Raw genomic sequence first — 26,441 nt, forward strand, 5'->3', positions numbered from 1 at the left:
GGGGACACTGGCCGTTACTACAAGCCATCACCTACATTGTACAACCACTCTGAAAACTGAACAATTTAAGAAATGACCCCACAATCCCCAATCCCCAAAAGAAACTCCAATTTTGACAAGCACTGCTACGGACATGCCAACTCTGCAATGATCTAAAGGTCTATAGAAGAAAATGAACTGTCAGATTGCTTACATGAGCCTTTGTCTCATCAGAATCAGCCTCATTCAACACGGCTACCCAAGGGGACTGCTAACACATCCCCCACTCTGCCTCTCCACAGATCTCCAACAAACTTGTTTAAATCCTGCTCAAAACATCAGTCAATTTCACAAGTTGTTTACTGCCAAGGTTTCACATTGACTTTTCATAGTTTTGACTTAAAAAGGCCCAGGTGCAAAATAAAAGTGTTTCTTGCAGTCGAGAAACATCTCCCTGAGGCCAGTGTTTTGAAATTGGAATAAATTATGGATGGCTTTATTTAGGATTATGCTCCTGTGAAGGGAAGCAATCAAAGAAACTCCAGCACCGATTTTGTTTTGAGAATGTTCGGAAATCCTGGTAAAGGCTGCAAAACATATTTCCATAAAACTGTCTGGCTTCAAATGTGGAAAGCACATGGAACAAGAAGTTCATTTAAGGCCTCTGCTATAGTGTAACCACAAACATAATGCTGGAAAATAACCATTGTAAATTGAAGCTCCTGAAAAAGTAATCACTCAACGGTAGCAGTAATTGCAGCAGAAGCAGTGGTAGATTATGCCTTCCTTTCAGTTATACATAAAAAAGGAAAAAGAAAAAAAGAAGAGATGGAAATTTTGTGGTTGAAACCATTGGGGCTATTCAATAACCACCAACATTCGACCTTGGTGTATGTAAAAAGGGCTTCAGAATTCCCATCCTCACCATGAAGCCACATGATTCACATACCTTCCAACTCTGAATAAAACCCTTGAAATTTCAAGCTATAGAAACACAGCACAGTGTAACACAACTCCTGGAGTTACTCAAGGTGTTTTTCTCTTCTTTTTGTCAGAGGCTTACCCCTGACCCTGTTCTGGAGCCGTGACGCTCTTTGGGGATGGCTGCTACTTGCAAGACGACGGTCACTTAACGGACAAAGACAGCCAAAGGCATACCCTCTCTAGCTTGTTCTATTTTAGAGAAAAAAAAATTACTGAGGGAGAGGAGACAGCTCAATGTCACTGATGTATAAAAGACAGCAAATAACATGTTGCTGGTCATTCTGGAATGTATGCACTGTAATTTTTTTGTGGATATAAAACAGTCAGTATGGGCGATAAGAGTAATACAGTGTTATTTTGTAGTACACACAGTCTAATAGCAGTCAGCTGGCAGCAAACATGCTAACAGATGAGCTTTCCAACAGTATGTCTGGCTGGTCATTTACATCACACTGAAGCAGCCCATCAAGTGTCTTATGAAGCACGCAGATATAGGGACAAGATTCTGGCATACTGTCAAAACTTTGTAGGCGTACAAGGAATACGACTACTGCGACAAAACTTCTAAAAGCGATTCATTATTAACTATGAGCACCTCTGGCCTTTAAAAAAGCAGTAGTTTTCCTTGGTGCATGCAGTTTTTCAAGGTAGCAGTCAGGTGGTAGGTTGTTCAGCAACTTGCTACAGTTCTTTTGTAAATGTTTGCAACTCGTTTTGAACTGTTAGTTCAAGTCGCATTACTATTCCGAATTACACTTAAGATTGCCATCATGACATTTTCTCAGTGTCAGTTTTCTGTACTGACACTGTACCTATCAAAAAAAAATTAAGATATGGGAAATTAAGAGAATTCTTAAGAAGGAAAAATAGCATCTCAGATATCTAAAATCATAATGTAAATGTGAGCCATTTATGGAACATGGGTAACCTGCAGTATCTATTATTAAGCAAATGCTCAGTAAGTGAGCATTTTATTCATTTTTATTCATTTCTTGGAGATTCACTGAGTTCAAGTCAAGAAGAAATGCATTTAAGTTGCATTTTTATGCACATTTGAATACTAGCACGAATATAGCATAATATCAGTCATCTATTTTGTAAAACTCCAGAGTGCAAAAAATATTTGGGCTCTCAAAGTGAGATTAACCATCTCAATATTGATCAAAAAAATTAATAGTTGTACTTCCCTGATACACGCCTTTACCTGTTGATGACTAGAATATATTCTGCAATATGAGAGAGAGGTCTAGGAAACATTGACAGACAATCACACAAAAAGGTTACATAGTATGATAGCTTGTGAATTCATAAATAGAGGGCCATACAGTGGATCTGATATATTTAGTGCTCCCTTTTCAGTTGGAATTGCCCAGAGGAGGCAAGCTGATGGGAAATTTACTTCAAGTATGATCACGGTGAGACTTCTGGAACATGAAGAGTTGTGTGTGACCGCTGGGCATGAATGCTTCATTTTACTGTGCAGATAATGTTGGATTGCTGGATGTCTCTGCACCAGACATAGATCATTACTTCTATTTCTAAAGATGCGTTGATTTGTGAATATTCAGTCAGCTTGCCCAATTTCTTGAGCTTACATATGGATTAATTCATCTCCTCAGTACTAATTTACATCAGTGGATGCCTTTGTTGTAAAAATGGCAAAAAATGATCTTAAACATTATGATACACTGGCTTTGATGCTTTACAGTGGTCACGAACTGAAGGTCATACTTTTCCACCCTTTTATTTGCAAGGGCATCACTTGTATTCCTCTTTCTCACTCTCTCTGCCCCCTCTATCTTGGCAGCTCAGGGCCTGGAAACTGCTGTTTTCTTTCTAAGTATACCAAGATAGAAACATTAATATTTCAGCCATAAAGAGAAAAATCACATTTGCTGGGCCATAAATGGCCGGTGCTTGACGATAGTGTGTTTTATTCTGGTGCAGTCGGCCTTGCCTGCCCGGCTCTCTCTCATATTGATGCACAGTAGAAGGAACAGCTCTCAGTGCCCTGCTTCACAACTGAGCCTCTAAATCTTAACACCTCCCCCCTGTTTGGGGCTTAGCTCGAGAACACATTTCTTTCATATTGTGTGTGTATGTGTGAATGCAGATACATGGGAATGAGTCTGTGAGTACGTCTCCATCTACAGGGCATAGACGAAACAACAACTACTCCCCAAAACAATATCAGTGAGGAAGCACTCCATGATGAGGTGTCAGGATGATTTTATCAGATTTCTTATAAAACTAGGCCTCAGTAATGAGTAGGAAATTGAACCACCACCTCTGTGACATGGACTCAGTTGAGGTTAATGCATTGGTGTGTGCATGAAAGCATTTATGTTGTTTTAAGACTGTGTGAGCTATCAATGCAATCTAAAATCAATCTGTCCAATTTCTCCATTGTTCTTCAAGGACAGAAGATCCTTTGGGGAGACATAACGGTTCCACTGGCTGCCTTCTGCTCTGGAGCAAGGTCACTGATATGATGTAAGTGGTTGGATAGCTGTTCTTCAGATCCAACATCAAATCCCAGTGTTTTAATTAATATTTCTGTACATTGATAGGAGGAAGTTTTCAGATGTTAAAATTTTACTTAGCAAGACAGGTATACTATTAAATAAATCAGTGACAAATAAGTAAATTAAATACACTAGTGATAAACTATTCACATCTATTTTATACATTACGAGTAGATTCTAAATAGGAGCTTGTGGGCAGTCTAATTAAAAACTTATTTCTCTATTTTTCTACTTGATGTGTTTTTCCCAGCACATTTATTTCAGGATGACTCTTGCACATCAATCAACCTTGAGGGCCGCCTCCTACACTCAGCAGTGATTCATTCAGAGACACATCAAGTCAGAACATTTCTGTTAGGCAAAAGTACACAAGCAAATAACTGAACAAAAAGTGAGATGGTGACCTTGATCCCCAAACTTCTCAACTTTTCTTTTGAAAGAGCTCTTTAAACTACACTGCCAAAGTAAGAAACTGTCAAATAAACAAGTCATGGCTCCAGCATAATGATTCACGGCGCTGAACATTTTTATTGCTCACACCTGGCATTTAGCAGGTCTGTGCAAGTCTATGGACAGCCAGCTCAGGTAAATGAAATAATTATGTATCAACTTGGGTAAATCTGACATTAGAACCTTATTTTCCTCTTTTCAAACTAATTTTGGCTCACACTCTTGTGTAAGATGCTGTGCTGCAACTAAATGACTGTGTGGGAACTAGAGGCTTCTTGTAGTGTATACTGATGCATGTGTGGCATTTAGGGGACATCAGTAAATTCTAGCACCTACCCAAAGTCTGCATATGAGGTATTTTGGTGACATCTGTAAATTTTAGATTCAGAAAAGAACTCAGGTTACACTCTCAAGCCACTGATAAGTCTCAGCATGTATATTGGTCACAATGCACCACCCACCGCTGGAGGTATATATATTTTGGGAGCACCCACCTGCAACAGGTAGGGCTTAGTTTGAAAATATATGCTGAGTATTAGATGAGGTCTAGTTTATGGCGTCCCACATCCCTCTAGTATTTCCATATTAATAACCAAACATCCAGGTCCAACACATTTTTAATTAAAGGACAATTATATTTGTGGGCTTTATTTTTTAAGCTCTGATGTTTCTCCTAAAACAACCGCTATATCACAAAACCCAGCAGCTGACTGTCTTGCTGCCAGTAGGATAGGACTTTATAACACTGACATCGATCTCTTTTGGTACTAATCCCCACAGCATCAGCTCATCTGTCAATATGTCACTGATTAAGCTGAGCTAATATGGAATATAAACTGCAGAAAAACAGTTAGAGGTTATCCAAAATGTGAAAGATGTGTCCTTGGAGAGATTTCATGTAATAAAAGGATTGTGACAAAATGTCCGCTGCGGACAAATGAAGAGCGGCGAGGGCTGAGGGAAAAAAACCCCACTGAAAATCTGTGCAAGTATTTCTTTCAGAGACTGAAACATATTTTGCAAGCCACTAAGTCCAAGAGGATGGAAAGTGTTCTGCTAACAGGAGCTGGTTTTGTACAGTTTCGGTCACTGACTGGCATCTATTTTGAAAAGTTAACATTCATTTGATTATAAAGAGGCAACAGGGATTTCTTGTGCCACTTCTGGTAAGAGCTGAAGTAAAAGGCACAAGATCTTATCTGCAGCAACTTAAACACAAAAATTCTCCTAACCGACCTAAAATCCATGACATTGCTAAAGCTTATAATGCAAATTTTGTAACATCATTACTTGTGCTGTATAATCAGACAGCGTTGTGTTCGTTAGTCCTAAACATATGCTACGCTTACATGAACACTCAGGAAGCTGGTCACTACAGAATACAAAGGCCACCCATAATGAAACCCCTAGAAATTCATGTATATGCAACAAAGTTAGGTGTTTAGAGTTTTTTCCATAAAAATAATCCCTAACTACCTAAGAATTGCATGTATCAAAATCTCCACCATCTTTACCAGTGTGCAAACCTATGAAGATCCCACCTCTGTCTCCCTCAGTATTGTTGCTGACCATGTCCATTCTCTTATGACAACACTGTACCACCTTCTGATGGCTACTTCCAGCAGGATAACACACCATCTCAAAAAGCTCAAATCATCTCAAACTGCTTTCTTGAACATGACAATGAGTTCGCTGTACACTTCGGGCCTCCACAGTCACCAACGTGCAAAGCAGTAATCAAAGGGTGGCTATTTTGAAGAATCTAAAGTATTAAACATGTTTTGACAGCAACACTCATTTTATGTTTACTACATAATTCCATAAGTGTTCATTCATAGTTTTCATGTCTTCAGTGAGAATCTACAATGTAAATATTCATGAAAATAAAGAAAAATCATTAAATGAGAAGGTGTGTCCAAACTTTTGATTGGTTGTGTATGTTTAAGGTGTTTGCATGTATGTTTGGTGAAACCCTGTTATTCTTGCTTTATAGTACTGAGGATTGGTTTATGGACGGAGTTCATTTAGTTGGTGGTACTTTAATTATCTGTTCAATTATTTTCACTGATAAACTGACTGACCCACTCCTATATGGGGATGTGACGGTCTTATCTTGTTAAGTCAATTATTTGTTTGTCAGGAGGTAATACTACTGCCTTGTCTTTCCAGAGAAGCCTTAAAAGATAGTTTCACATTTCTTCAACTCATGTCTTGTAATCAACAATACAGTAGATGCTGCAATAGTTTTTGATGGCTATAATTATTCTTCCTGTCAGTATTGGTCACAAAGTGATCTCAGCATGATTCCAAACTAAATGACTGGGGTCACAATTCACAATATAATTTTCTCAGTGTACATACAAGATTGACAGGTTGGTATTATATCCTTTGATTCATTATTTCAAAGTAACAATATGTAAGAAGTGTCACAAAGACCATGCCAATCAAACTGTTGGCCAACATCCAACATGCTGTCCATATTTCCCAGCTGCTGATATAACAGCTAGCTGTACAACTGTTTGAGGCAGTATAATCTAGTGGGATGTGATGGTGTTAAATGGACTCTGAGCTAGGCCTAAAGACTTCCTTCAAGAGCTCCTGTTGAGCTGCTGACACTCCAAGATGCTGGCAAGCACTGAACTGCAAGGCCAAAAACCACCGCATACACTGTGGGTGCTCAGTAAGTACTACAACGTCTGCATGAAGTGACAAGTGCACAGTGCTACTTCCATTCATTTTTCAAGCATGACCTCACACGCAAAACACCTGCAGTCACGATGATATTACATTCATCAAAAAATCCTGAAAGATATACACTTTTAGGGAGTGAATAAACACAAAGTTGAAAAGTGCAAAGCATGAAGGTGAAAGAAAACTCTAGAAAAAATTTTCTATGGCTGCCGGTATCGTCTACACTAAATATTGCTTTCATTAGACTGTGTCGTTTTAAGAAATGTCTACGTTTAACGTGAAGAAAAGCAATTATATCAGTCAGTGTACAGGTGCAGAAATTATACATTTATTCAAGAAAACTGGGTGAAAATTGTTGAGATGTTTGGATTGTGTAACCAGTCATGGATTGTTTTAAAAGTAAGCCTGTGATCAGTCTGACATTAGAGACTGTAATATGTTTTAAGTAGCTACAAGGAAAAATAAACCAAAAGATGACCAAGAAGGACAGACATTAGTTTCTGTAAATGAGGACAACTAAAATAAAACTAAGAACTGCTAAAAACCCAGATCCATGATTGGTAATTATAAGGGCTAGCCATACATGCTGTATCTCCTTTATTTCAGAACAGTCTAGACTATCCAGATCTTCCTTCATTTGATATAATATTTGAAAATTCTTTATCAATCTTAATATCAACAAAAAAGTCAGAATATTATGAAATTATTACTTTTATATAATTTTTACAATGCATGTATCTCACCATAAAATGCTGGTAGAAGATATTTATTTTCATAATTGTGTACATGAATGACACGTGTGCTTAGTGCACACTAAAATAGATTTAACTGCATTCACTGAAGTGGACTGCAGCAATGGGAGAATGAATTAGTTAAGATACTACTTTACAGAAGTTTGATCTGTCTTCAAAACACTTTAACATATTACTTTCTTGTAAAAAGATATGAACATATCGTTGCATAAATGTTAATATCTATGCAATGATTGCATTACAAAGATACTATTATATCTATACATAAGCATTATTTAATTACTGGTACCACTGCTGCATCCTAAACCATCTTAGACTTACAATATAAATGGTAGAACTGGTTCTAAAAACTGTAACAGACTATGGACAACACTGATTTTGACAGTCAAAATTGGTTACAGAGCATCAAATAATAAACAGTGATATTCAAAGCTGTGTTATTTTCTCTGAAGTTTGGCAGCTGCAATAAAAGTTTGATCTCTGCTTTATTTGTGTTGATATCTTTATCCATTTTTCTTCTTATCACAGAAACAATGCCTATCTTATTTCAATACTTCAATAAATCTTTTTATTGTTTTTCTTGATTTCCTCAGAAGAATCAATTCATCAGCTTTTGTTTCTTAAAAATTATCCAAAGATGCCCTGTGACATTAGTTATGCAGACTCTTTACCGTTGTTGCATTTGGCCTCCATAAAATGCAGGCATTCTGGTTTAGATGTTATGATTGTACTGATAGGTATATTTATATTTCTTTTAGTGATATATATATATCTATATATATATATATATATATATATATATATATATATATACACACTGTCCTTTGCTATGTCTTTTTTGCATTACATTTTGTTTGCACTTTAGTTCTTGTAGTTACAAATGTATATTCAAATTGCCTTCAGTGCCCCTTTCTGCCTTCCAAAAACTGCAGCCTACATGGTGTAAAGTGGGACTCATTTCGAAAGAAATGCTTTTCTCAAATTTTCCCACAGGAACCTGTTGCATAATGTAAATCCCTGCTTGGTGATGATGTTGTTTGTAAAAAGGCTTTTTCGTCTGTATGAATTTTGCCTGATGAAAGCCTGAAGCACTGCACAAATAAAGTGAGTTAAAGTTATGGTCAGTGTATGACTTCAACATCTACAAAAACCAAAACGCAACATGTTTTTGGCAACGGTGTTTTTCTTTCCAATAACATCCCTACAAAATTCATCAAGCATAGCATCTTTATTCTTTGATACCATTTGTGTCAATGGCATTTTGTGAAGTGTTTTGTTTTCAGTTCACATTTATGTATGAAGAGGGGGACAAATAATCTAAAAGAAGGCACTAAAATGGCTACATCATTCAAATGGTTGTCATTAATCATATGTATTAAGATCTCAAAATTAATATTCGGATACCACCATCAGCAAAGAATATTCGGATATCAGGATATTTGGGTCCAGCCCAACTGGGGTGGTCTTCTGCTGCTGTAGCCCATCTACTTCAAGGTTGAACGTGTTGTGCGTTCAGAGATGGTATTCTGCATTCCTTGGTTGTAACAAGTGGTTATTTGAGTTACTGTTGCCTTCCTATCGTCTCGAACCAGTCTGCTCATTCTCCTCTGACCTCTCACATCAACAAGGCAATTTCGTCTACACAACTGCCGCTTACTGGATATTTTCTCTTTATCAGACCATTCTCTGTAAATGCCAGAGATGGTTGCACATGAAAATCCCAGTAGCAGCTTCTGAAATACTCTGACCAGCCCATCTGGCACCAACAACCACATCACATTCAAAGTCACTTCAATCCTCTTTCTTCCCCATTGCGATGCTCCGTTTGACCTCATGAGTAATGAGTTATGCGCACACAATTCTACGAAAAACATACTTTAGAGGACAGACATTCTCACCAATGTTGAGTACACAAGTTGTAAGTGCATTCGATAAATCTACAATAAATTTAGTCACACAGTCCTTCAATAAATTACACCTAATGGAAGTGCAATTAGAAATAATCAGTTTTTGTTACTTTGTGTTATGCTGATAAGGATTTGTCTTATTTTGTCGACCGGAATAACAAAAACAACTCTGTATAACGCAATTCAAGAGCACTACAAAATGTACATTTGAATCAATGGCTCTCTTAAGCTAGTTTTATTAAGGTAGGAATTATTTCAGGGCTGTTGTGCTAGACTGCATTAGTTTTAGTGTAAATGATGAAGTGGACACTGAGTGTGAAATTCACACTAAATGCTGAAATAATAGCTACTGTCTGACTTTACAATACTTGGGTAAAAGCACATCAATATTGAACCAAGTCATTTAAAGATAGATTGTAAAACAGGAAAAAAATAACATCATACCTGATAGAGACACTTTCTTTGAAATAGCAGGTAATTAACGTAATATTGATCTCAACTGCTGGTGACACTGCCAACATTCAATTTCAGTCATGACTCACAACGCAGACAAATACTAAATCAGCAAAACTAAAACAATGAAAATAAGCATTACCGTGACAATGAGCAGGATTCCTTTCAGGAGGGTGAGCAGCGAAGTGATTGGCTGAATGATCGTGTGGGCTAATAAAATGGCCAGAGTTAGAATCCAGGTGAAAGCTGGGATCACATAAATGTGGCTGTGGAGGAAACACAGACAGAAATGCACAAGTGAATGCTTTCATTTATGTTCATGTTTAAGTACAGGTTCAAGTAAGTACCACAGTTTTTTCCAAAAGTGGAAAATGCTTTCAGACAAAGACGAAAACCTACTTTTATGTGCAAAATGTCCGTCACTTGCACAATCCTCATCAGAAACTATAAGACATTATCTGCTAGACTAAACAAAACCAGTCTGCAGTCATAATCAAGATGTGAGAAAAAGTCTCATACTTTGCAACCTTAGAGGTGAACACCTGTCATCCAAAGCAGAGCCATCTTCCAAAGTAAATTTTGCTTTTATTGCTGTGTTAGTTCCAAGTCTAACACATGAAAATGCCTGTTGCATAGTTTGAACACAGATATTAACAGAGTAGGTTTAATGCATTCTTACAAGTAAAAAAGTACCTGACCCCATGTCTTTGACTAAGCCAACACTCCTTACATATATATATATATATATATATATATATATATATATACATGTATTTGAACAGACATCAACAATTTAGCAAAGATGCACTTATATTTATGCAAGTCCTGTACTTCAGAACATTTCACAGGTACTTGTCTTTTATACTTGAGTAATTCCAGTTGAGGCTACTTCTACTCTACATAATGCATTTTTTTCCTTACTTTTTTTTTTAATTTATCAGATTTATCAGGCTACCACAGCTACTAGTTATTTTGCAGATGAAGATTTTACATACACTTAAATTTTTCTTTTAAATTCCAGTGCAAAAAGTTACTGTAAAGGAGCAAGAAAGAAGACACTGAGCAGACATTAATTCATAAACACAAAAGAAAAGCAAAGGGCACAACAACAGAGACATTGGCAACTCTACCCATGAAAACATTTTATTGATTTGTACTTCCATTAGCATGTTGTCATTCTATGAATATGAAGAATTCAATGTTTCTTGGAATTGATGTAACTTACGTAGTGGGAAAAGATATACTGGCAGCAATGAGTTTGGTTGACAAAAAAAAGCTGAAACCGGTAACTAAAGATGACATAATGATCTAAGAACTACTACAAAATGACAAAACACAAAAATGGGATGTATGCAAAGAATAAGGAATGCTATTGACAAAAATCAATGACCAAACTCGTGGTCAACCAATTTAATTTTAAATTAGGTGGTAACGGTCTTCTTCTAATTTGTTTTTTGATATCCGTTTTTATTGAAAAAAGAAAATCGGAAAACGGATTGGTTTTCCGTTTTCCGATTTTTGTTTTGAAAACGAAAAACGGGAAACGGCCGTTGTCCGTTTTTGGTGTTTTGACCCCAAATCGAAAATAGAATGACGGCGACGTACACGGACCGGTAACATCATTGTATTTGTTGTTCACGTGAGTCTAAACACACAGACATGGAGACATTACAGCTTATTGGGTAAAGTGTGTTACTACTTGATGTAAGTCACTGCCTGATATGATAATATAAAAGCATGGACCATCTTCTCCCATCTGGGGTTGTACAGACCAAGCTCCCTGCTAAGGGGGGATACCAGATGAACCAAAACACAACCCCATTTTTCTCCACTTTCTTAGAATCCCAGGGACCCATCTTGGCCCAAGTACAGCCTTCAGTCGAGCATGTCGAGAAGCCCAACCAACAAGCACCTGGTCTATCTAAACTGTCCTTCAGCATGTGCCAATCTCCAGTCAAAAAAACAACACACAGGTGCTGTGGTGTAGATGATATAGCAGTCAGTGGCCAAAATTTTAATTCTTTGAAGTTTATACCAGCATATTCCAAAATTACAAAAGGAGGATCTTTATTTTGTTTATTGTAAGTCACCATATGTCTAAAACATCATCGAGCTAAGATTGAAATACTTTAAAAATCAGCCACTGAGCAATTCATAACCTGAATAATAGATTATTTGATTTAATAACTGGGAGATTGACTATTAAAATCGTCGTTAGTTGCAGCCCTGGTGTGTTCTGTGTTCAGCATTTTTAAGAGAGATTGTCAATTACTTCTTTTTCGAGTATTACATACACACGTGGACAAAATTGTTGGTACCCCTCAGTTAAAGAAGGAAAAACCCACAATTCTCACTGAAATCACTTGAAACTCACAAAAGTAACAATAAATAAAAATTTATTGAAAATTAAATAATCAAAATCAGCCATCACTTTTGAATTGTTGATTAACATAATTATTTAAAAAATCAAACTAATGAAATAGGGCTGGACAAAAATGATGGTACCCATAACTTAATATTTTGTTGCACAACCTTTTGAGGCAATCACTGCAATTAAACGATTTCTGTATTTGTCAATGAGCGTTCTGCAGCTGTCAACAGGTATTTTGGCCCACTCCTCATGAGCAAACGGCTCCAGTTGTCTCAGGTTTGATGGGTGTCTTCTCCAAATGGCATGTTTCAGCTCCTTCCACATATGTTCAATGGGATTCAGATCTGGGCTCATAGAAGGCCACTTTAGAATAGTCCAACGCTTTTCTCTCAGCCATTCTTGGGTGTTTTTGGCTGTGTGTTTTGGATCGTTGTCCTGTTGGAAGACCCATGTCCTGCGACTGAGACCAAGCTTTCTGACACAAGGCAGCACATTTCTCTCCAGAATGCCTTGATAGTCTTCAGATTTCATCGTACCTTGCACACTTTCAAGACACCCTGTGCCAGATGCAGCAAAGCAGCCCCAAAACATTACTGAGCCTCCTCCATGTTTCACCGTAGGGACAGTGTTCTTTTCTTCGTATGCTTGGTTTATGAGTCTACGAACATAGAGTTGATGTGCCTTACCAAAAAGCTCCAGTTTGGTCTCATCTGTCCAAAGGACATTCTCCCAGAAGCTTTGTGGCTTGTCAACATGCATTTTTGCAAATTCCAGTCTCGCTTTTTTATGAGTTTTTTTCAGCAGTGGTGTCCTCCTTGGTCGTCTCCCATGAAGTCCACTTTGGCTCAAACAACGACGAATGGTGCGATCTGACACTGATGTACCTTGGCCTTGGAGTTCACCTTTAATTTCTTTGGAGGTTGCTCTGGGCTCTTTGGATACAATTCCAACGATCCGTCTCTTCAATTTGTCATCAATTTTCCTCTTGCGGCCACGTCCAGGGAGGTTGGCTACTGTCCCATGGGTCTTGAACTTCTGAATAATATGAGCCACTGTTGTCACAGGAACTTCAAGCTGTTTAGAGATGGTCTTATAGCCTTTACCTTTAAGATGTTTGTCTATCATTTTTTTTCGGATGTCCTGGGACAATTCTCTCCTTGGCTTTCTGTTGTCCATGTTCAGTGTGGTACACACCTTTTCACCAAACAGCAGGGTGACTACTTGTCTCCCTTTAAATAGGCAGACTGACGGATTATGAGTTTGGAAACACCTGTGATGTCAATTAAATGACACACCTGAGTTAATCATGTCACTCTGGTCAAATAGTTTTCAATCTTTTATAGAGGTACCATCATTTTTGTCCAGGCCTGTTTCATTAGTTTGTTTTTTTAAATAATTATGTTAATCAACAATTCAAAAGTAATGGCTGTTTTTGATTATTTAATTTTCAATACATTTTTATTTATTGTTACTTTTGTGAGTTTCAAGTGATTTCAGTGAGAATTGTGGGTTTTTCCTTCTTTAACTGAGGGGTACCAACAATTTTGTCCACGTGTGTAATCAGTTTCTAAATTGCTCTCTGTGATAGTAATTGTTGGAAATCAAGAACTTTATCTAAACTGAAATATTATTAAGTAGTAGTTATGTCAACTGTATAAGTATGAGGAGCAATATTATTAAGATTCAGCATCTGTAGAAACGAGGCTGAGCTTGTACTCATCTTAATTAAACACATGAGATTTAACTGATATTTAATGGGTGGAGATGGTGTTTTAATCCTCTAATATTTCCAGACAGACAGAAAATTGACTATTCAAATCTAAAACTCTGTTGAAGTAAGATTAAAACACAATAATCTGGCCAGTGAGCTGAAAGTGAATCGCAGTAATGCTGTAAATCCTACAGAGCTCAGTGAGGTTTGTGTCCAGGACACCCACTATCCTACCCCAGAAGGACTGAGAACAGAGGTTTTGTACAGAAATCTGCAGTAACCTATTGATTGCCGCCCCTAGGGAGGGGGAATAAGGTGGTTTATCCAAAGCAGGCCTCCCCTGGTTTTCTCACTCCAGTAACCCTGCCTTCCCACTCCCACAACGCATCGCAGCATCTCCCCCGGCGCTGAGCATGCCGATAATGAAGCGCCCAGGCATGCCAATGAAGCAGTCCAACCGTCCCGTAGAGTGTGAATAATATTATTTGGGTTAAGTATTTACTGGGGCATGACAAAATAAATTAGCCCTGTTAACTGATAAAGGTAATTATAGACCAGGGAGAGGGAAACAGAAGTATGGGGTTGCTGCACCTGCACTTGCCGCTATCATTCCACAAAGAGTAATGCTATTACTGTCGAGTATGTCCAGTACCCACAGCATCTGCGGCACCACAGAAATACGAGTAATATCAGGCTTTCACAATTTGGCTTGGAGCTGAAGTATGCTGTCTGGTGATATTGTGAATTTGATGACTTAATGAAGGAATCGTTTCGTAACCAGTTTAACTAATCACATAAATTGTAAAGAAAGGATTGCTACCACTAAAAAATGTGATGCTGTGCAGCCAAGTTGAGTTGAAAACCAGATGAAGGCACATTCAAGTTTAATCTGATGGAGCAGAATGCTACCCTCAAAGCCCAACAGGAAGAGTCTCTGTTCCAACAGCACCTGTCGTATTGCAGGCAGACAGCTGTGAATATTTAAAGACCCAGCTGCAAGAAGTTCACATAAGCACCTCTATTCTGTTGCAGCAGCTGAGAAGGTAGTTAAAGATCATAGTGACCAGATGCAAGTGGCTCAGAGGTGACAGTCTTCTAAGGAGGACGATCATATGCTGACCTGCTAGCATTCCAGCTGATAAGATAATAGCAAGTTTCTGTCTCAACAAGAACGAGGCTCGCAACAAGCTGCAGCAGCAAAACAAAAACGTCGCTGCAGAGCAGTGTGATGAGGCTCCAACTTTCACAAAAACCAGTCACCCTGTAAGCAACAGAAGCAAGGCTGATCAGTCTCAAGAGTCTTGAGAAGCTCCAGCAGCAGCTCTTAGAAGACCAGCAAGATCCAGTGTGGAAAGTGGAAGAAGAAGAAGTATAGGACAGTTTGGCCACAGCATAGGAAAGACTTTGGAACTTCTCACTTCTCATATTCTCATGAGTAATGTTGTTAAAGACTAATTATCCCGTCACTTAAATAAAAAATTGAATTTAGATCAATCCACATGCCTGAAAGTACCAAAACATGCACAAAACCTTCAACACTGAGCACATCTTAGTTTATAGGATAAACATTGCGCGAAAAAATCAGGTTGTTTTGTTCAACATTGTCCAACATGAATTTGTCCCCCATTGAAAGTCTGTGACAAATCCAGCAATGCCACAGCACACCTGCTTGAAGCATGTTAAAAGCACTTGAGTTTTTAGGTTGAATCAACACAAACTGAAATTGAAAGATTGCCCTTTTCACACAGGGGGAGATTTTAGGTGCAATCTTAATTTTGTGATTGCACCTTAAATATTCAAAACACAAACACTTGCTTTCTCAGTTTCTAACATTTTATTACAATATTAAAAGTGCATCTAATTATGGTTTCCATATATGTATTCAATTTTTAAATCACTGCTCAATATGTATTTTTCATGACATGCTGAGGATGAAATGACTACTAATGGCTACTGATGGACTAAACGGTGAGACTGTGTCAATTTCAAGACTACTTTCTTTCAGAGAAAAAAAAAGACTTTACTACACACCACTATAGTAGAAACTGCAAAATTAAAGCATGACATCATTTCATTTCACTTTGTTTCCGAACTGCTTCAAGCAACTCAAGTTATGTATCTCGCTAAATACATCTAGAAATACTGTCTCATATTGGCAAACTAATATTCATTAGCAGAGACAAAACTTCACAGTTTAGAGTTAGTCATCTAACACAAAAATAAATAAATAAACCCTCACCATCTGATAATAGAATATTTTCTTCCCATGTCTGTAGCTGTTTGTGTTTATTTGCTTTAATTAAAATGAATGTTGTAAGTTCATGCAACTCTTTCAGAGCTTCCCTCTGTAGTGGGCAGCTATCATCTCTCAAGGTTGCATCAGTTTAAAAAGAAAAAAAAATCAATTTCAAGAAAATAATTGTATTTTAAAATCTTGCAGCTCACAGCAACACTCTCGTGAACTGACTATTCACTTTTAACTTTTGCATAGTGAGGAATGAAAGTGGAACTGATGGAGGGTCAGACTGATTGTGAGATGCAGATAGAAGGTTTTTAATTATCGCTGTTTCCACCTTTGATCTCTGACAATCTGAAAACCTGCATGACTTTTGATTTTCTCGGCACATTTCTTTATTAATTCTTTCAGTCATGTTTTCCCTGCTCAATGAAGTGTTGTTAATTCTGTCTGAATGAGTCACCCTCTTAAGAGCTGCTAACCCTTTAAGAATTTAAGTGATTTATATGTAGGAGGAAACCAAGCTCAGAATGAAAGTGACTCATATGCTTTATGAGAGTCAACCTCCTCTGTACCACACAGAGGACAGTACACAAAACAGTATAAGGCCGCGTCATTGGAAATCCTACCGCTCAAACAATGCAAGCAAGGTGAGTTAAAAAAAGACAGATTATCAAATCACAGCCAACATTTATATGCAACTTGCAAAGTACTGCCAATCCCAAGGACTCAAAAAGTCATTCTGAGCACATACTAAAACCACTTGAAATGCTGTATCTATCAAATGAGCATTTATCAAAGTCCTTATGAGCAACTAGGCTCTTGAGTTTTTGTTATGATCCAACACAGTGGGTGGCTTGATTAATGTTGTGTTTGTTTTTGACCAAAGATCACTTGTGAGATAAAAGAACAACTGATTCTGCTTCATGATCGCAAGGGGGCAGTGTGTTTTAGTAGTTCAACAAGATAACAGAGGGGTCACTCTTCTCTAAAGAATGAGTCAAGGGGTGCACTGCAGTACTCCACACTACGTAGCAGGTCAGAAAAACATTTGGTGTGACCTAATCTATAGCATGTCAAAACACCAGAATTTCTTACTACACGTGCCCGTATTTTGCAGCATGTAAACCAGCATACTTTATTGATCATTCTGATCCTCAATTCTCTGTGCAGAAAGAGATAAGTCACATATGCCCCAATGTCTGCACAGGTATGAAATCAAATTTGAGCTGTAAAGAGTGCACAGAGTTCAGCTTACTGTGCACTACAGACTGTGAAGAATATATGAGCAGAGAGGTCAACGCAAAGAAGACACATTCACTTGTATGTGCACTACAAACTACTGTATGGAATTGTGAGGGCAGCTGTTACACAAACTGAGAAAAAGTTTTCGATTTGGAACGCAGCCTCATAACTGTCACACACGGAAAAGTTAAATCCATAACATATCAATCATTTAAGTTATTTAATAAATGGTGATAAAATAACAACAATGCTACAGTAGTATAGTAGTAGTATATTTAACACCAGTATTCTTCTTTTGCAGGTATGTTGTCTATATGAATGACTTACCTGATATTAAGAAGAGCAGCGTAGGCTTCACTGCCAGCTAAGACATAACTGATTCCAATTGAAATGCTGGGAAAGAATAGAAAAGCAGAAAAGAGAGACAGTAAAAGTAAGGAAGAGAAGGAAAAGAGAGAAAAAAGGCTGTTAGATATTAAGCAGCGATCAGTCATCCTCTACTGTCCCAGTAAAAAGCACTCCTCCGTTGTATTAAACATCAGGTTGTTGCCTCATCTCAGCACCCGAGGCTACGAACAGCTAAGAGATTTAATTTTGAAATCATTTCTTCATGCAGTGCAGTGCCTTGATCCTCCACAGGTTTTCTAGTTTTTAGTTTTCCAAACAAAAGATGCCCTGGGGGCTACTTAAAGCAAATATTTTGGTTGTATATTTCACATGTACTTTGAACATTACACACCGGCATCAAGTCAGAAATCCATTTTGCAAATGTTGTGCCTTCATAAAGGAGCAGGATGCTGCTGAACATTCGAAAGAAGTGTTATTACAGTAGGTTATAATCCCAAGTGAATGACAAGACAGGTTTTTTTTCTTGCTCAACATCTGTTCCGTTTCTCATAAGTTTAAGCTTCTGTAATCTCTCAACAGTTGGTTGTTGAGACGGCAAATCCATTAGCGCTTTCTCCAGACAGCTATGTGGTATTCTGGATTGCCGAGTTACACCCACTCTTTCAAATCTCCTTGCTTTCGAATGTTAAAAGAAAATACCAAAGTCTCAGCTGTATTTTTGAACATGAACAACTTGGCAAAGCTGCAAAGCAAAAGAACAGAAAGCCAGCTCAAAGATGCAGTAAGATAGTTCAAAGTCAACATGTAAAGGGAAGATTCTTACATTGAAAATACTTAGAAATTTACTTCAGGGAATATTTTCTACTTTGATAGAAACTATCTGCATCTCAAGCACCACAATATTACTGCCCTATCCATGTGAGTCACAGACCTCTTACATATTACTAGTATAACACCTACAATTCTGCAGCATGATGTTTGACTGTTTGGTACTCATTTGCTGGGCGATGACAGGATCTCTGAGCTGAGGTCTACACATACTATTTCATGTAAAACCATCCCCTTAAAGTTCCTCTCTGGGCACTGATTTAACAACTAAAACTCATTTCTGTGTATTAAAGTTGCATATTTAGAATTTTTGTGCAGATCTCTGTAATAACTGCCTCTGCATCCCTCTGGCTGCAGCTCGAGCAGAGCGGCTCACCTACGACTATGCTCAAAATGCTGTAAAACTATTCTATGCTACACGATGGCAAGTTTATTACTGGTATAATTCAGCCATCCGTGTTTGAACTGGAAACTGATTCTGAAGAAGACTGATGACAAGGAAAGCCCTACTCTGCATGCTGGCAGAAATCCTTCCTGTCATTTGTTACGTAGGAGACTGTGTTTTTGAGACAGCCATCAGTACACTGCAGTTTCAAGGTGGAAATTGTCAGTTATGGTGTTGACTGCTTGATGTGCAAATTACTAACTGAACATCTTTTAGCATATAATTAATACAACACTGACATGTTAACAAGGGGGAAAACTATTGAATATAAATTGTTATATTAAAGCTGTGCAAACCTAGACACACTATCTAAACACAGCAAAAATAACTTATATGGATGTACTTGTGGCAAATATAATGCCAAACTATGGCTGACTGTAGCACTTTATTAGGCTTACCCTAAAAATGCCATACATTCGTCACAGACTGGATTCCACAACATTTTTCTGAGATTTTGCTCCATGTTGACATGCATTTGTCAGCTACACATTCATGCTACGAATCTCCTTTTCTATCACATCCTAGAGGTGTTTAAGTGCACTCAGATCTGCAGAACTCATCGTGTTCCTGAAACCACATTGAGTCTTGTTGTGAAAAAAAACAACTCCTATGACCTTACAAAATAAATTAAAAAAAATGCTGGTTGCTAATAAATTTGAATCTATTGTAGCTGGGAGAACAACAGAATTTCTCATGGTGCAGAATACTTATTTAACTCATGTCTTCTTGTACTTTAAAGAACACTATATGGACATATTAACAAGGTTAAAAACTAGATTTTCATTGAGGGAGACTGTTAACTTAAGGCTCTACCCTGCGTGTGGATGGCTTTATACATTGAACTGCTCCACTGTGATTGGTTGACCGGATTATTGCGTGGATAAGTATATTTACAAGTTTTCCTATTACAGTAACTGTTACAGTATATGCCTTCAGCATACTTCTGCAACAGAAAATGACATCAAGGAATTGTATCTGGGTTCTGTCCCTGGATGTAGCTCTCATTCTGCAGAAAACATATTTCATCTTAAATAACACATAAAAATTGAATGGAGTGCTGTCAGGATTTGAATAAGGAAGATATTTTTCAATTGTTTTGTCTCCACTCCTCTGCTATTTTCTTATGCGTTATCCACTCATTAGTCAGCATGTGTGGGTGCATGTATATAGCTGGCTCTGCGGGGCACACAAAAGTAGAATATTTTATAGTTGTCGACTTCCATAATCCAATTATCTAAACAGTACAAATTCCACCGGTAGTTATGTGCATTTACTGTGTGTGCTATGGTATGTAGTATGAGTGTGTCATTTTGTATGTTTTACAACAGCTCCACTGTGTAGGGCAGTACATAAAGACCAAGGGGTGCCAAGGGTAAAAGATTCAGGTCGTGCTTTGTGTGGCGTGTGTGTGTGTGCGTTAGTGCAGTGGAGCCTCGGCATTGATCGACCACTAAGCCTCCTTGAACACAATGAGGGAACGATCGATTGGTCAGGTGTTTCGGAGCTGCTCACACACTGATAACAAGACCTTCCACCAGCAATGCTAAAAGCCCCGTGCCCCTCCTCTCACCCCGTAAGGACACACACGTCAAAACACACACATGGACACACAAACCTGTCAGCGGTGCAAGCATTACGTGCAAATATTACAAGACCAGCCCAATTTCTGCTACACTGGTGTGTTTTTGCATAAAAAAAAACAACAAAAAATGATGTAACATGGCAAACGGCTGAATATCCCCACTGACCACATTCCGTCCTTACCTTAATTGAAACCAATATCACGTGTGATGCATCAGTGTTTTTCTCAAATAAACAATATATAGAAGTCAATGCAATGACTTTTCCAGACCATTACGTCTGTTGAGTGACCCAGAAAGACCATTAGTTTGGAGCCAGTGGAGAAATTGATAGAAACAGAAAAAGAACACAGTTCTTCAGTGGGGAAAATCAAACACTCCTGCACTTTTATAGAGGAAAATACAGAGTCTGCATTTCTTCCATATGCTTGAAATTAATTAATGTACAGTTTTGTAATCACAATGTGCACCTTTACAGAATCTAAACATTATTACATTGCCAGCCACAGTGGCCTCTTGAAACTGAGATTTAATGCTTATTTTTTGGTATTTTAGTTGTCAAATTTCAAATGAGGAGAAACAACAGTGACTGAAAACAGACTGGTCGCTTTAAAAAGTTGCACTGATCATATTTTACCAGTGTTTGGCTCAGGCTTGTAACTCTTAATATTTCAACACTGTGCAGCAGAAGCCAATGATATAAAGTCTGGACTTCAAGGACAGTTTTATACAGGTTCACTGGCCCGACTCAGTTAAAAGTAGCTGTGCTGGTCCAAAATACAGGAAGTGGAAAGACTTGTTTGACTCCAACATTGCTAAATTAAGCATGCGAGGACAATGCAGTGTATTTCAGTAACAATGGCTTCATGTTATATGATGGCAAGGTTAATTGTTATTGAAAATGGGAGTCAGTGTTTTAGATTCAGCGTGTATTGATCTTGGAACACAGAAAACCTTTCAAAATTTTTGTTTTTGCCTTTTGTTGAAAACAGGTATTGAACGCCTGTTTCAGGATTTCTGAAAGGCTAATTGTGGTGATGTGTGTGTATGTGTCACTCAAAAACTCATTAGTGGGGACACATGTCTGAAAAACAAATAAAACACACACGTAGGAGGTTTATGTCAGAAATGCAAACAAAAAGGCAGGCTGCACAAACAAGAGCTGGCAGAAAAGCCAATAGTGAGGGCAAAAGTTTGAGTCATGAGAAAGGAGAGAAACTTCAAAACAAAACAAAATTATCAACAAGGACCAATAATTCACACACTTCATAGAAAACAATCTTAAAATTCAGAAAATACAGCAAACTCACAGCACAGCCACGCTCTTTAACTCATGCGTGGTGAGTTTGACAAACAATGCAGTAGCTTGGTTGCATGTAGTCTTAATAAGCTCTCAGTCACTGTTTCAAATTCACACTATTGTCTGATAACAGTAACATATGTAAATGAGAACAGCTTTTCTGAGTCTTTGGCTGATTTAAAATACAGTGTATGTGAGCACAGAGCTCAGGGGAGAAGCAAACAGACGTAAAGCGGCCCATTGCCAAGCAGACCTTATGTGTTTTCTCTTCAGGTGTTCATATATTATGGTCTACCATTCTTGGAGCCAAAAACAACTTACATAATGACACATTCACATAATAATACTGAAAGAAAATATTTGCTGTTATGTAGTGAAGGAAAACTTTTAAAAAAAAAGTCAAGAATGTGTAATTTAGAAACAATGATAGCAACACATTTCACTATCAGCATTACTGATGACAAAGACTAATCATGGCAGCCCTATTTTACTGACATAAAACTATTTCCATATTTGTGATTCTATTTGCAACGTCTCCATTCAAAGAAAATATCTGAACACAACTGTCTAGTCACCAAACACAGACTCATCCTTCCTTACATTCAGACCAATACAATATCCTTTCTGTCCAGAGTGGCTGAAAATTCTGAGCGTAGTTATTCCGATCAAAGGTGTGTTCTGATGTTTCAGTCCCATCCCAGCACTGCACCTCTGTCTCATGATGGTAGGGTAAATTTTCACTACTTCAAGTTAAATATACTATTACTTAATTGTTTATTCTCATAACTGACTGCTCTCAAGATTACAGGATAGACATGGCGTTAGGGTGATTTTTATATTGGGTTATTTTCATTCAGACACTGACTACAAGTATGCTTTCCTGTAAGTGTGTCTTAATCTTTGACAAATATTTCAAAAGCATAATTTTGTACTTTTGACAGAACAAGTCAAAATTATACAATAGTACTTGTATTGCCTGCCGCATTTGCACATTTTACTGTGTTGTAGAGTTCATTTTTTAAATGATAGTACAGTGGTCCCTCGTCTATCACGGGGGTTACGTTCCAGACTTTCTAAACCCTCCCCACACTGTTATGAACCTTTCCCACACACTTATAAACACATCCTATGCTTTTTAACACTTTTTATACTTTTAAACCTATGCAATTTTGACAACATAAAATTCTATATGGGTACTCACCAGTGAAAATGCTACAACTTAAATGATGAAGATGATGATGAATTAGCTGTGCACTACTGATGACGCTGAGTTGAATGTACTGTAGTGAGAACTGACAAGGTGAGATGGTAAACACATGCTTCACACGGGAAACAGAGGAGACTGACGCTACGGGCGCTGAGCCAAACAGAGCCCAGTGCTAGGCATTTGATTTCGATTTAATATGACTTTAATATGTTTTAACTTTTGCTTTTTATACTGTTTTATTTTTTTAGGATCGAAAGTGCTGATTTAATGAAAACAATAAATATATTAAAATACCTATGTACCTAAGTCCCATGACAAAGCTAAAAATATGCAATACCAAATACAATTTAAAAATCCGTAATACAGTAAGACAGCAAAAAGCGAACTGCAATATGGCGAGGGACCACTGCATTAGCATTTTTGCCCATCAATCTACTACCCAATAATTGGCAAAGTAAGAATCTGTTTTTGAAATTGCTTCAGTTTTATGAAAAATCAAACACGTCTGTCTTATTTACCAAAGTATACAGACTTTCAATCCAGCAGTGCTGTATAGAAGCTCCTTTGGAAGCAATTACAGCTTCAGCTGTTGTTGTGTATGGCTTTGCAAGCTATACACACTTGGATTTTAACAGTTTAGCCCATTCTTCCTGTCACATATTCGAAGCTTTGTTACATTTGATTGTCACATTCTCAGTGGATCCAAAGCCACTGTGAATTATCATTTGCAGGTTTCTATCATGAGAAATACTTTTATAATCTTTCCCTGAATAATGCTGTATACTTTTACTCATACGTGGCTTTTTGTCCTGACAGTATGAGTTGTTGAACTTTTCTACAACTTTTTCTACACAGGTGTGTAATTAAAGGCCCAATCGCACTTCAGTTCAGAAAGTAAATGTAGCTAGGGCGTACAGAAACTCTTGTGTTACTCTTGCAGCCAACAATAAAATATTTGATGTGCTTTGTTGACTGAGATACTTTAGAGTTAGCAGAAGCTGCTCTAGAAAGCAAAAAAAACCCAAACTGGTGGACTGAAGAGGCCAATTTTGAGCTTATCAACTACAGGTTACAAAGTTTCTATGAAGAAACTAGACCATTCTGACCATTCATTATTATAGGTGGGGAGGGAAATTAACTGTAGTAGTGAGTATCTTCTGATTATTACAGCTATAAGTTTATACTTTCAAGTTTATACAGCATACAAAACACAAGAAAAATGGATACAGGACCTTGAAAGCAAATAAAATGCAATGGACTGCACATTAGATTGACACACTAAATGGTCTGAATACTTATGGAAATGAGAGATTTCAGTTTTGATTAATAAATAAATGAAGAGTCTAAAAATTTTCTGAATGTAATTTAGTTTTTTAAAATGCCTGGTGATAAAAGTAAGCCTCTATACTCTCTGGAAAATGGCAACATATTCATAAGTAATTATCATCATCCAAACATATTTGCAGTGTCTACACAGAAACCACTAATTAAAACAGTCACTCATACATTTTTAAATGACTTTGTGTGAATTTTAGTTAATTCCCTCAAGGACTTGTGGGAGTCTTCATATCCGGATTGAAGGATTGAAAGCGACGGTCTAAATATTTGGTGATGAAGTGGAGACACACTGAACATGATGAGACAACTGTGAGCAACTATGTTATATATGGAAAAATGCAGAAACTAAACTGAGAAAACTGCTCGCAGCACATTAACCGAGCTTTAACTTAACATACATCTCGAGTAGCATGAAGTGATGGCAAACAACACACTCGCCCACATACTCCCTCTCATAGTCACTGTTTATTTAATGTACCATTGATAAATGATGCAACATTAAGATTCTGCAAAGATCATTGCCATGGTAACTTACAACTGGAAGAGGAGAATGCAGTTGAAAGCGTGGCTCATGGGGCGGGAAAGGAAGAGGCGGCCAAGCAGATGAAGGTTGGGCTGCAGGCTATCAGCTTGGTGGTGCAGAGCTAATGCATCCGGCTGTAGTAAACCTGTATCTGAGAGACACAGAGAGACAGATGTACAAGGCTGTCAACTCACTGAACCGCAAACCACCACAGTTATGAGCAATGGAGTACATTTCAGCGGACACCACGGACACTAATACAACCAGGTGGGCGGCACAACTATTTAAATAATGACTTAATCAGTTTGTGTAAATCTAAATTGACTGTTTACAGCTTCTTAAATGTGATTAGTTTCTAATTTCTTTATTCCTGTATGACAGTTTCCTGAATATCTACAGTATTTATACAAGACACATACAATATATGTATCTTGTATATAAAAAACAACACATTTGAAGATGTAATCTTGGGATTCGAGAAACAGTGATTGACACTTTTCACCTTTTTCTGACATTTAAAAGACCAAACAATCAAATAAGAAAGAAAATCGACAATGGAAATAAAAGCGTGTTTTCCATTACATACACACGTGGACAAAATTGTTGGTACCCCTCAGTTAAAGAAGGAAAAACCCACAATTCTCACTGAAATCACTTGAAACTCACAAAAGTAACAATGAATAAAAATTTATTGAAAATTAAATAATCAAAATCAGCCATCACTTTTGAATTGTTGATTAACATAATTATTTAAAAAAACAAACTAATGAAATAGGGCTGGACAAAAATGATGGTACCCATAACTTAATATTTTGTTGCACAACCTTTTGAGGCAATCACTGCAATTAAACGATTTCTGTATTTGTCAATGAGCGTTCTGCAGCTGTCAACAGGTATTTTGGCCCACTCCTCATGAGCAAACAGCTCCAGTTGTCTCAGGTTTGATGGGTGTCTTCTCCAAATGGCATGTTTCAGCTCCTTCCACATATGTTCAATGGGATTCAGATCTGGGCTCATAGAAGGCCACTTTAGAATAGTCCAACGCTTTTCTCTCAGCCATTCTTGGGTGTTTTTGGCTGTGTGTTTTGGATCGTTGTCCTGTTGGAAGACCCATGACCTGCGACTGAGACCAAGCTTTCTGACACTAGGCAGCACATTTCTCTCCAGAATGCCTTGATAGTCTTCAGATTTCATCGTACCTTGCACACTTTCAAGACACCCTGTGCCAGATGCAGCAAAGCAGCCCCAAAACATTACTGAGCCTCCTCCATGTTTCACCGTAGGGACAGTGTTCTTTTCTTCGTATGCTTGGTTTTTGACTCTATGAACATAGAGTTGATGTGCCTTACCAAAAAGCTCCAGTTTGGTCTCATCTGTCCAAAGGACATTCTCCCAGAAGCTTTGTGGCTTGTCAACATGCATTTTTGCAAATTCCAGTCTCGCTTTATCATGAGTTTTTTTTCAGCAGTGGTGTCCTCCTTGGTCGTCTCCCATGAAGTCCACTTTGGCTCAAACAACGACGAATGGTGCCATCTGACACTGATGTACCTTGGCCTTGGAGTTCACCT

At 37.8% G+C, this 26,441-nt stretch overlaps 1 protein-coding gene across 1 annotated transcript in view; it reads right to left on the minus strand.

The window, feature by feature from the left end:
• si:ch211-51h4.2 (uncharacterized) overlaps nucleotides 1-26,441 on the minus strand; it is a 101,723-nt gene that overhangs the window by 49,517 nt on the left and 25,765 nt on the right. The window contains exons 6-8 of the mRNA XM_022216291.2: nucleotides 24,886-25,024; nucleotides 17,632-17,697; nucleotides 9,884-10,007 (exon numbers count right to left, since the gene is read on the minus strand). Coding sequence (XP_022071983.1) covers nucleotides 9,884-10,007; nucleotides 17,632-17,697; nucleotides 24,886-25,024 — 329 coding nt within the window. The remainder of the gene's footprint in view (nucleotides 1-9,883; nucleotides 10,008-17,631; nucleotides 17,698-24,885; nucleotides 25,025-26,441) is intronic.

The sequence above is a fragment of the Acanthochromis polyacanthus genome, chromosome 4 (genome assembly GCF_021347895.1).
Source record: "Acanthochromis polyacanthus isolate Apoly-LR-REF ecotype Palm Island chromosome 4, KAUST_Apoly_ChrSc, whole genome shotgun sequence".
NCBI classification, from domain to species: Eukaryota; Metazoa; Chordata; class Actinopteri; family Pomacentridae; genus Acanthochromis; species Acanthochromis polyacanthus.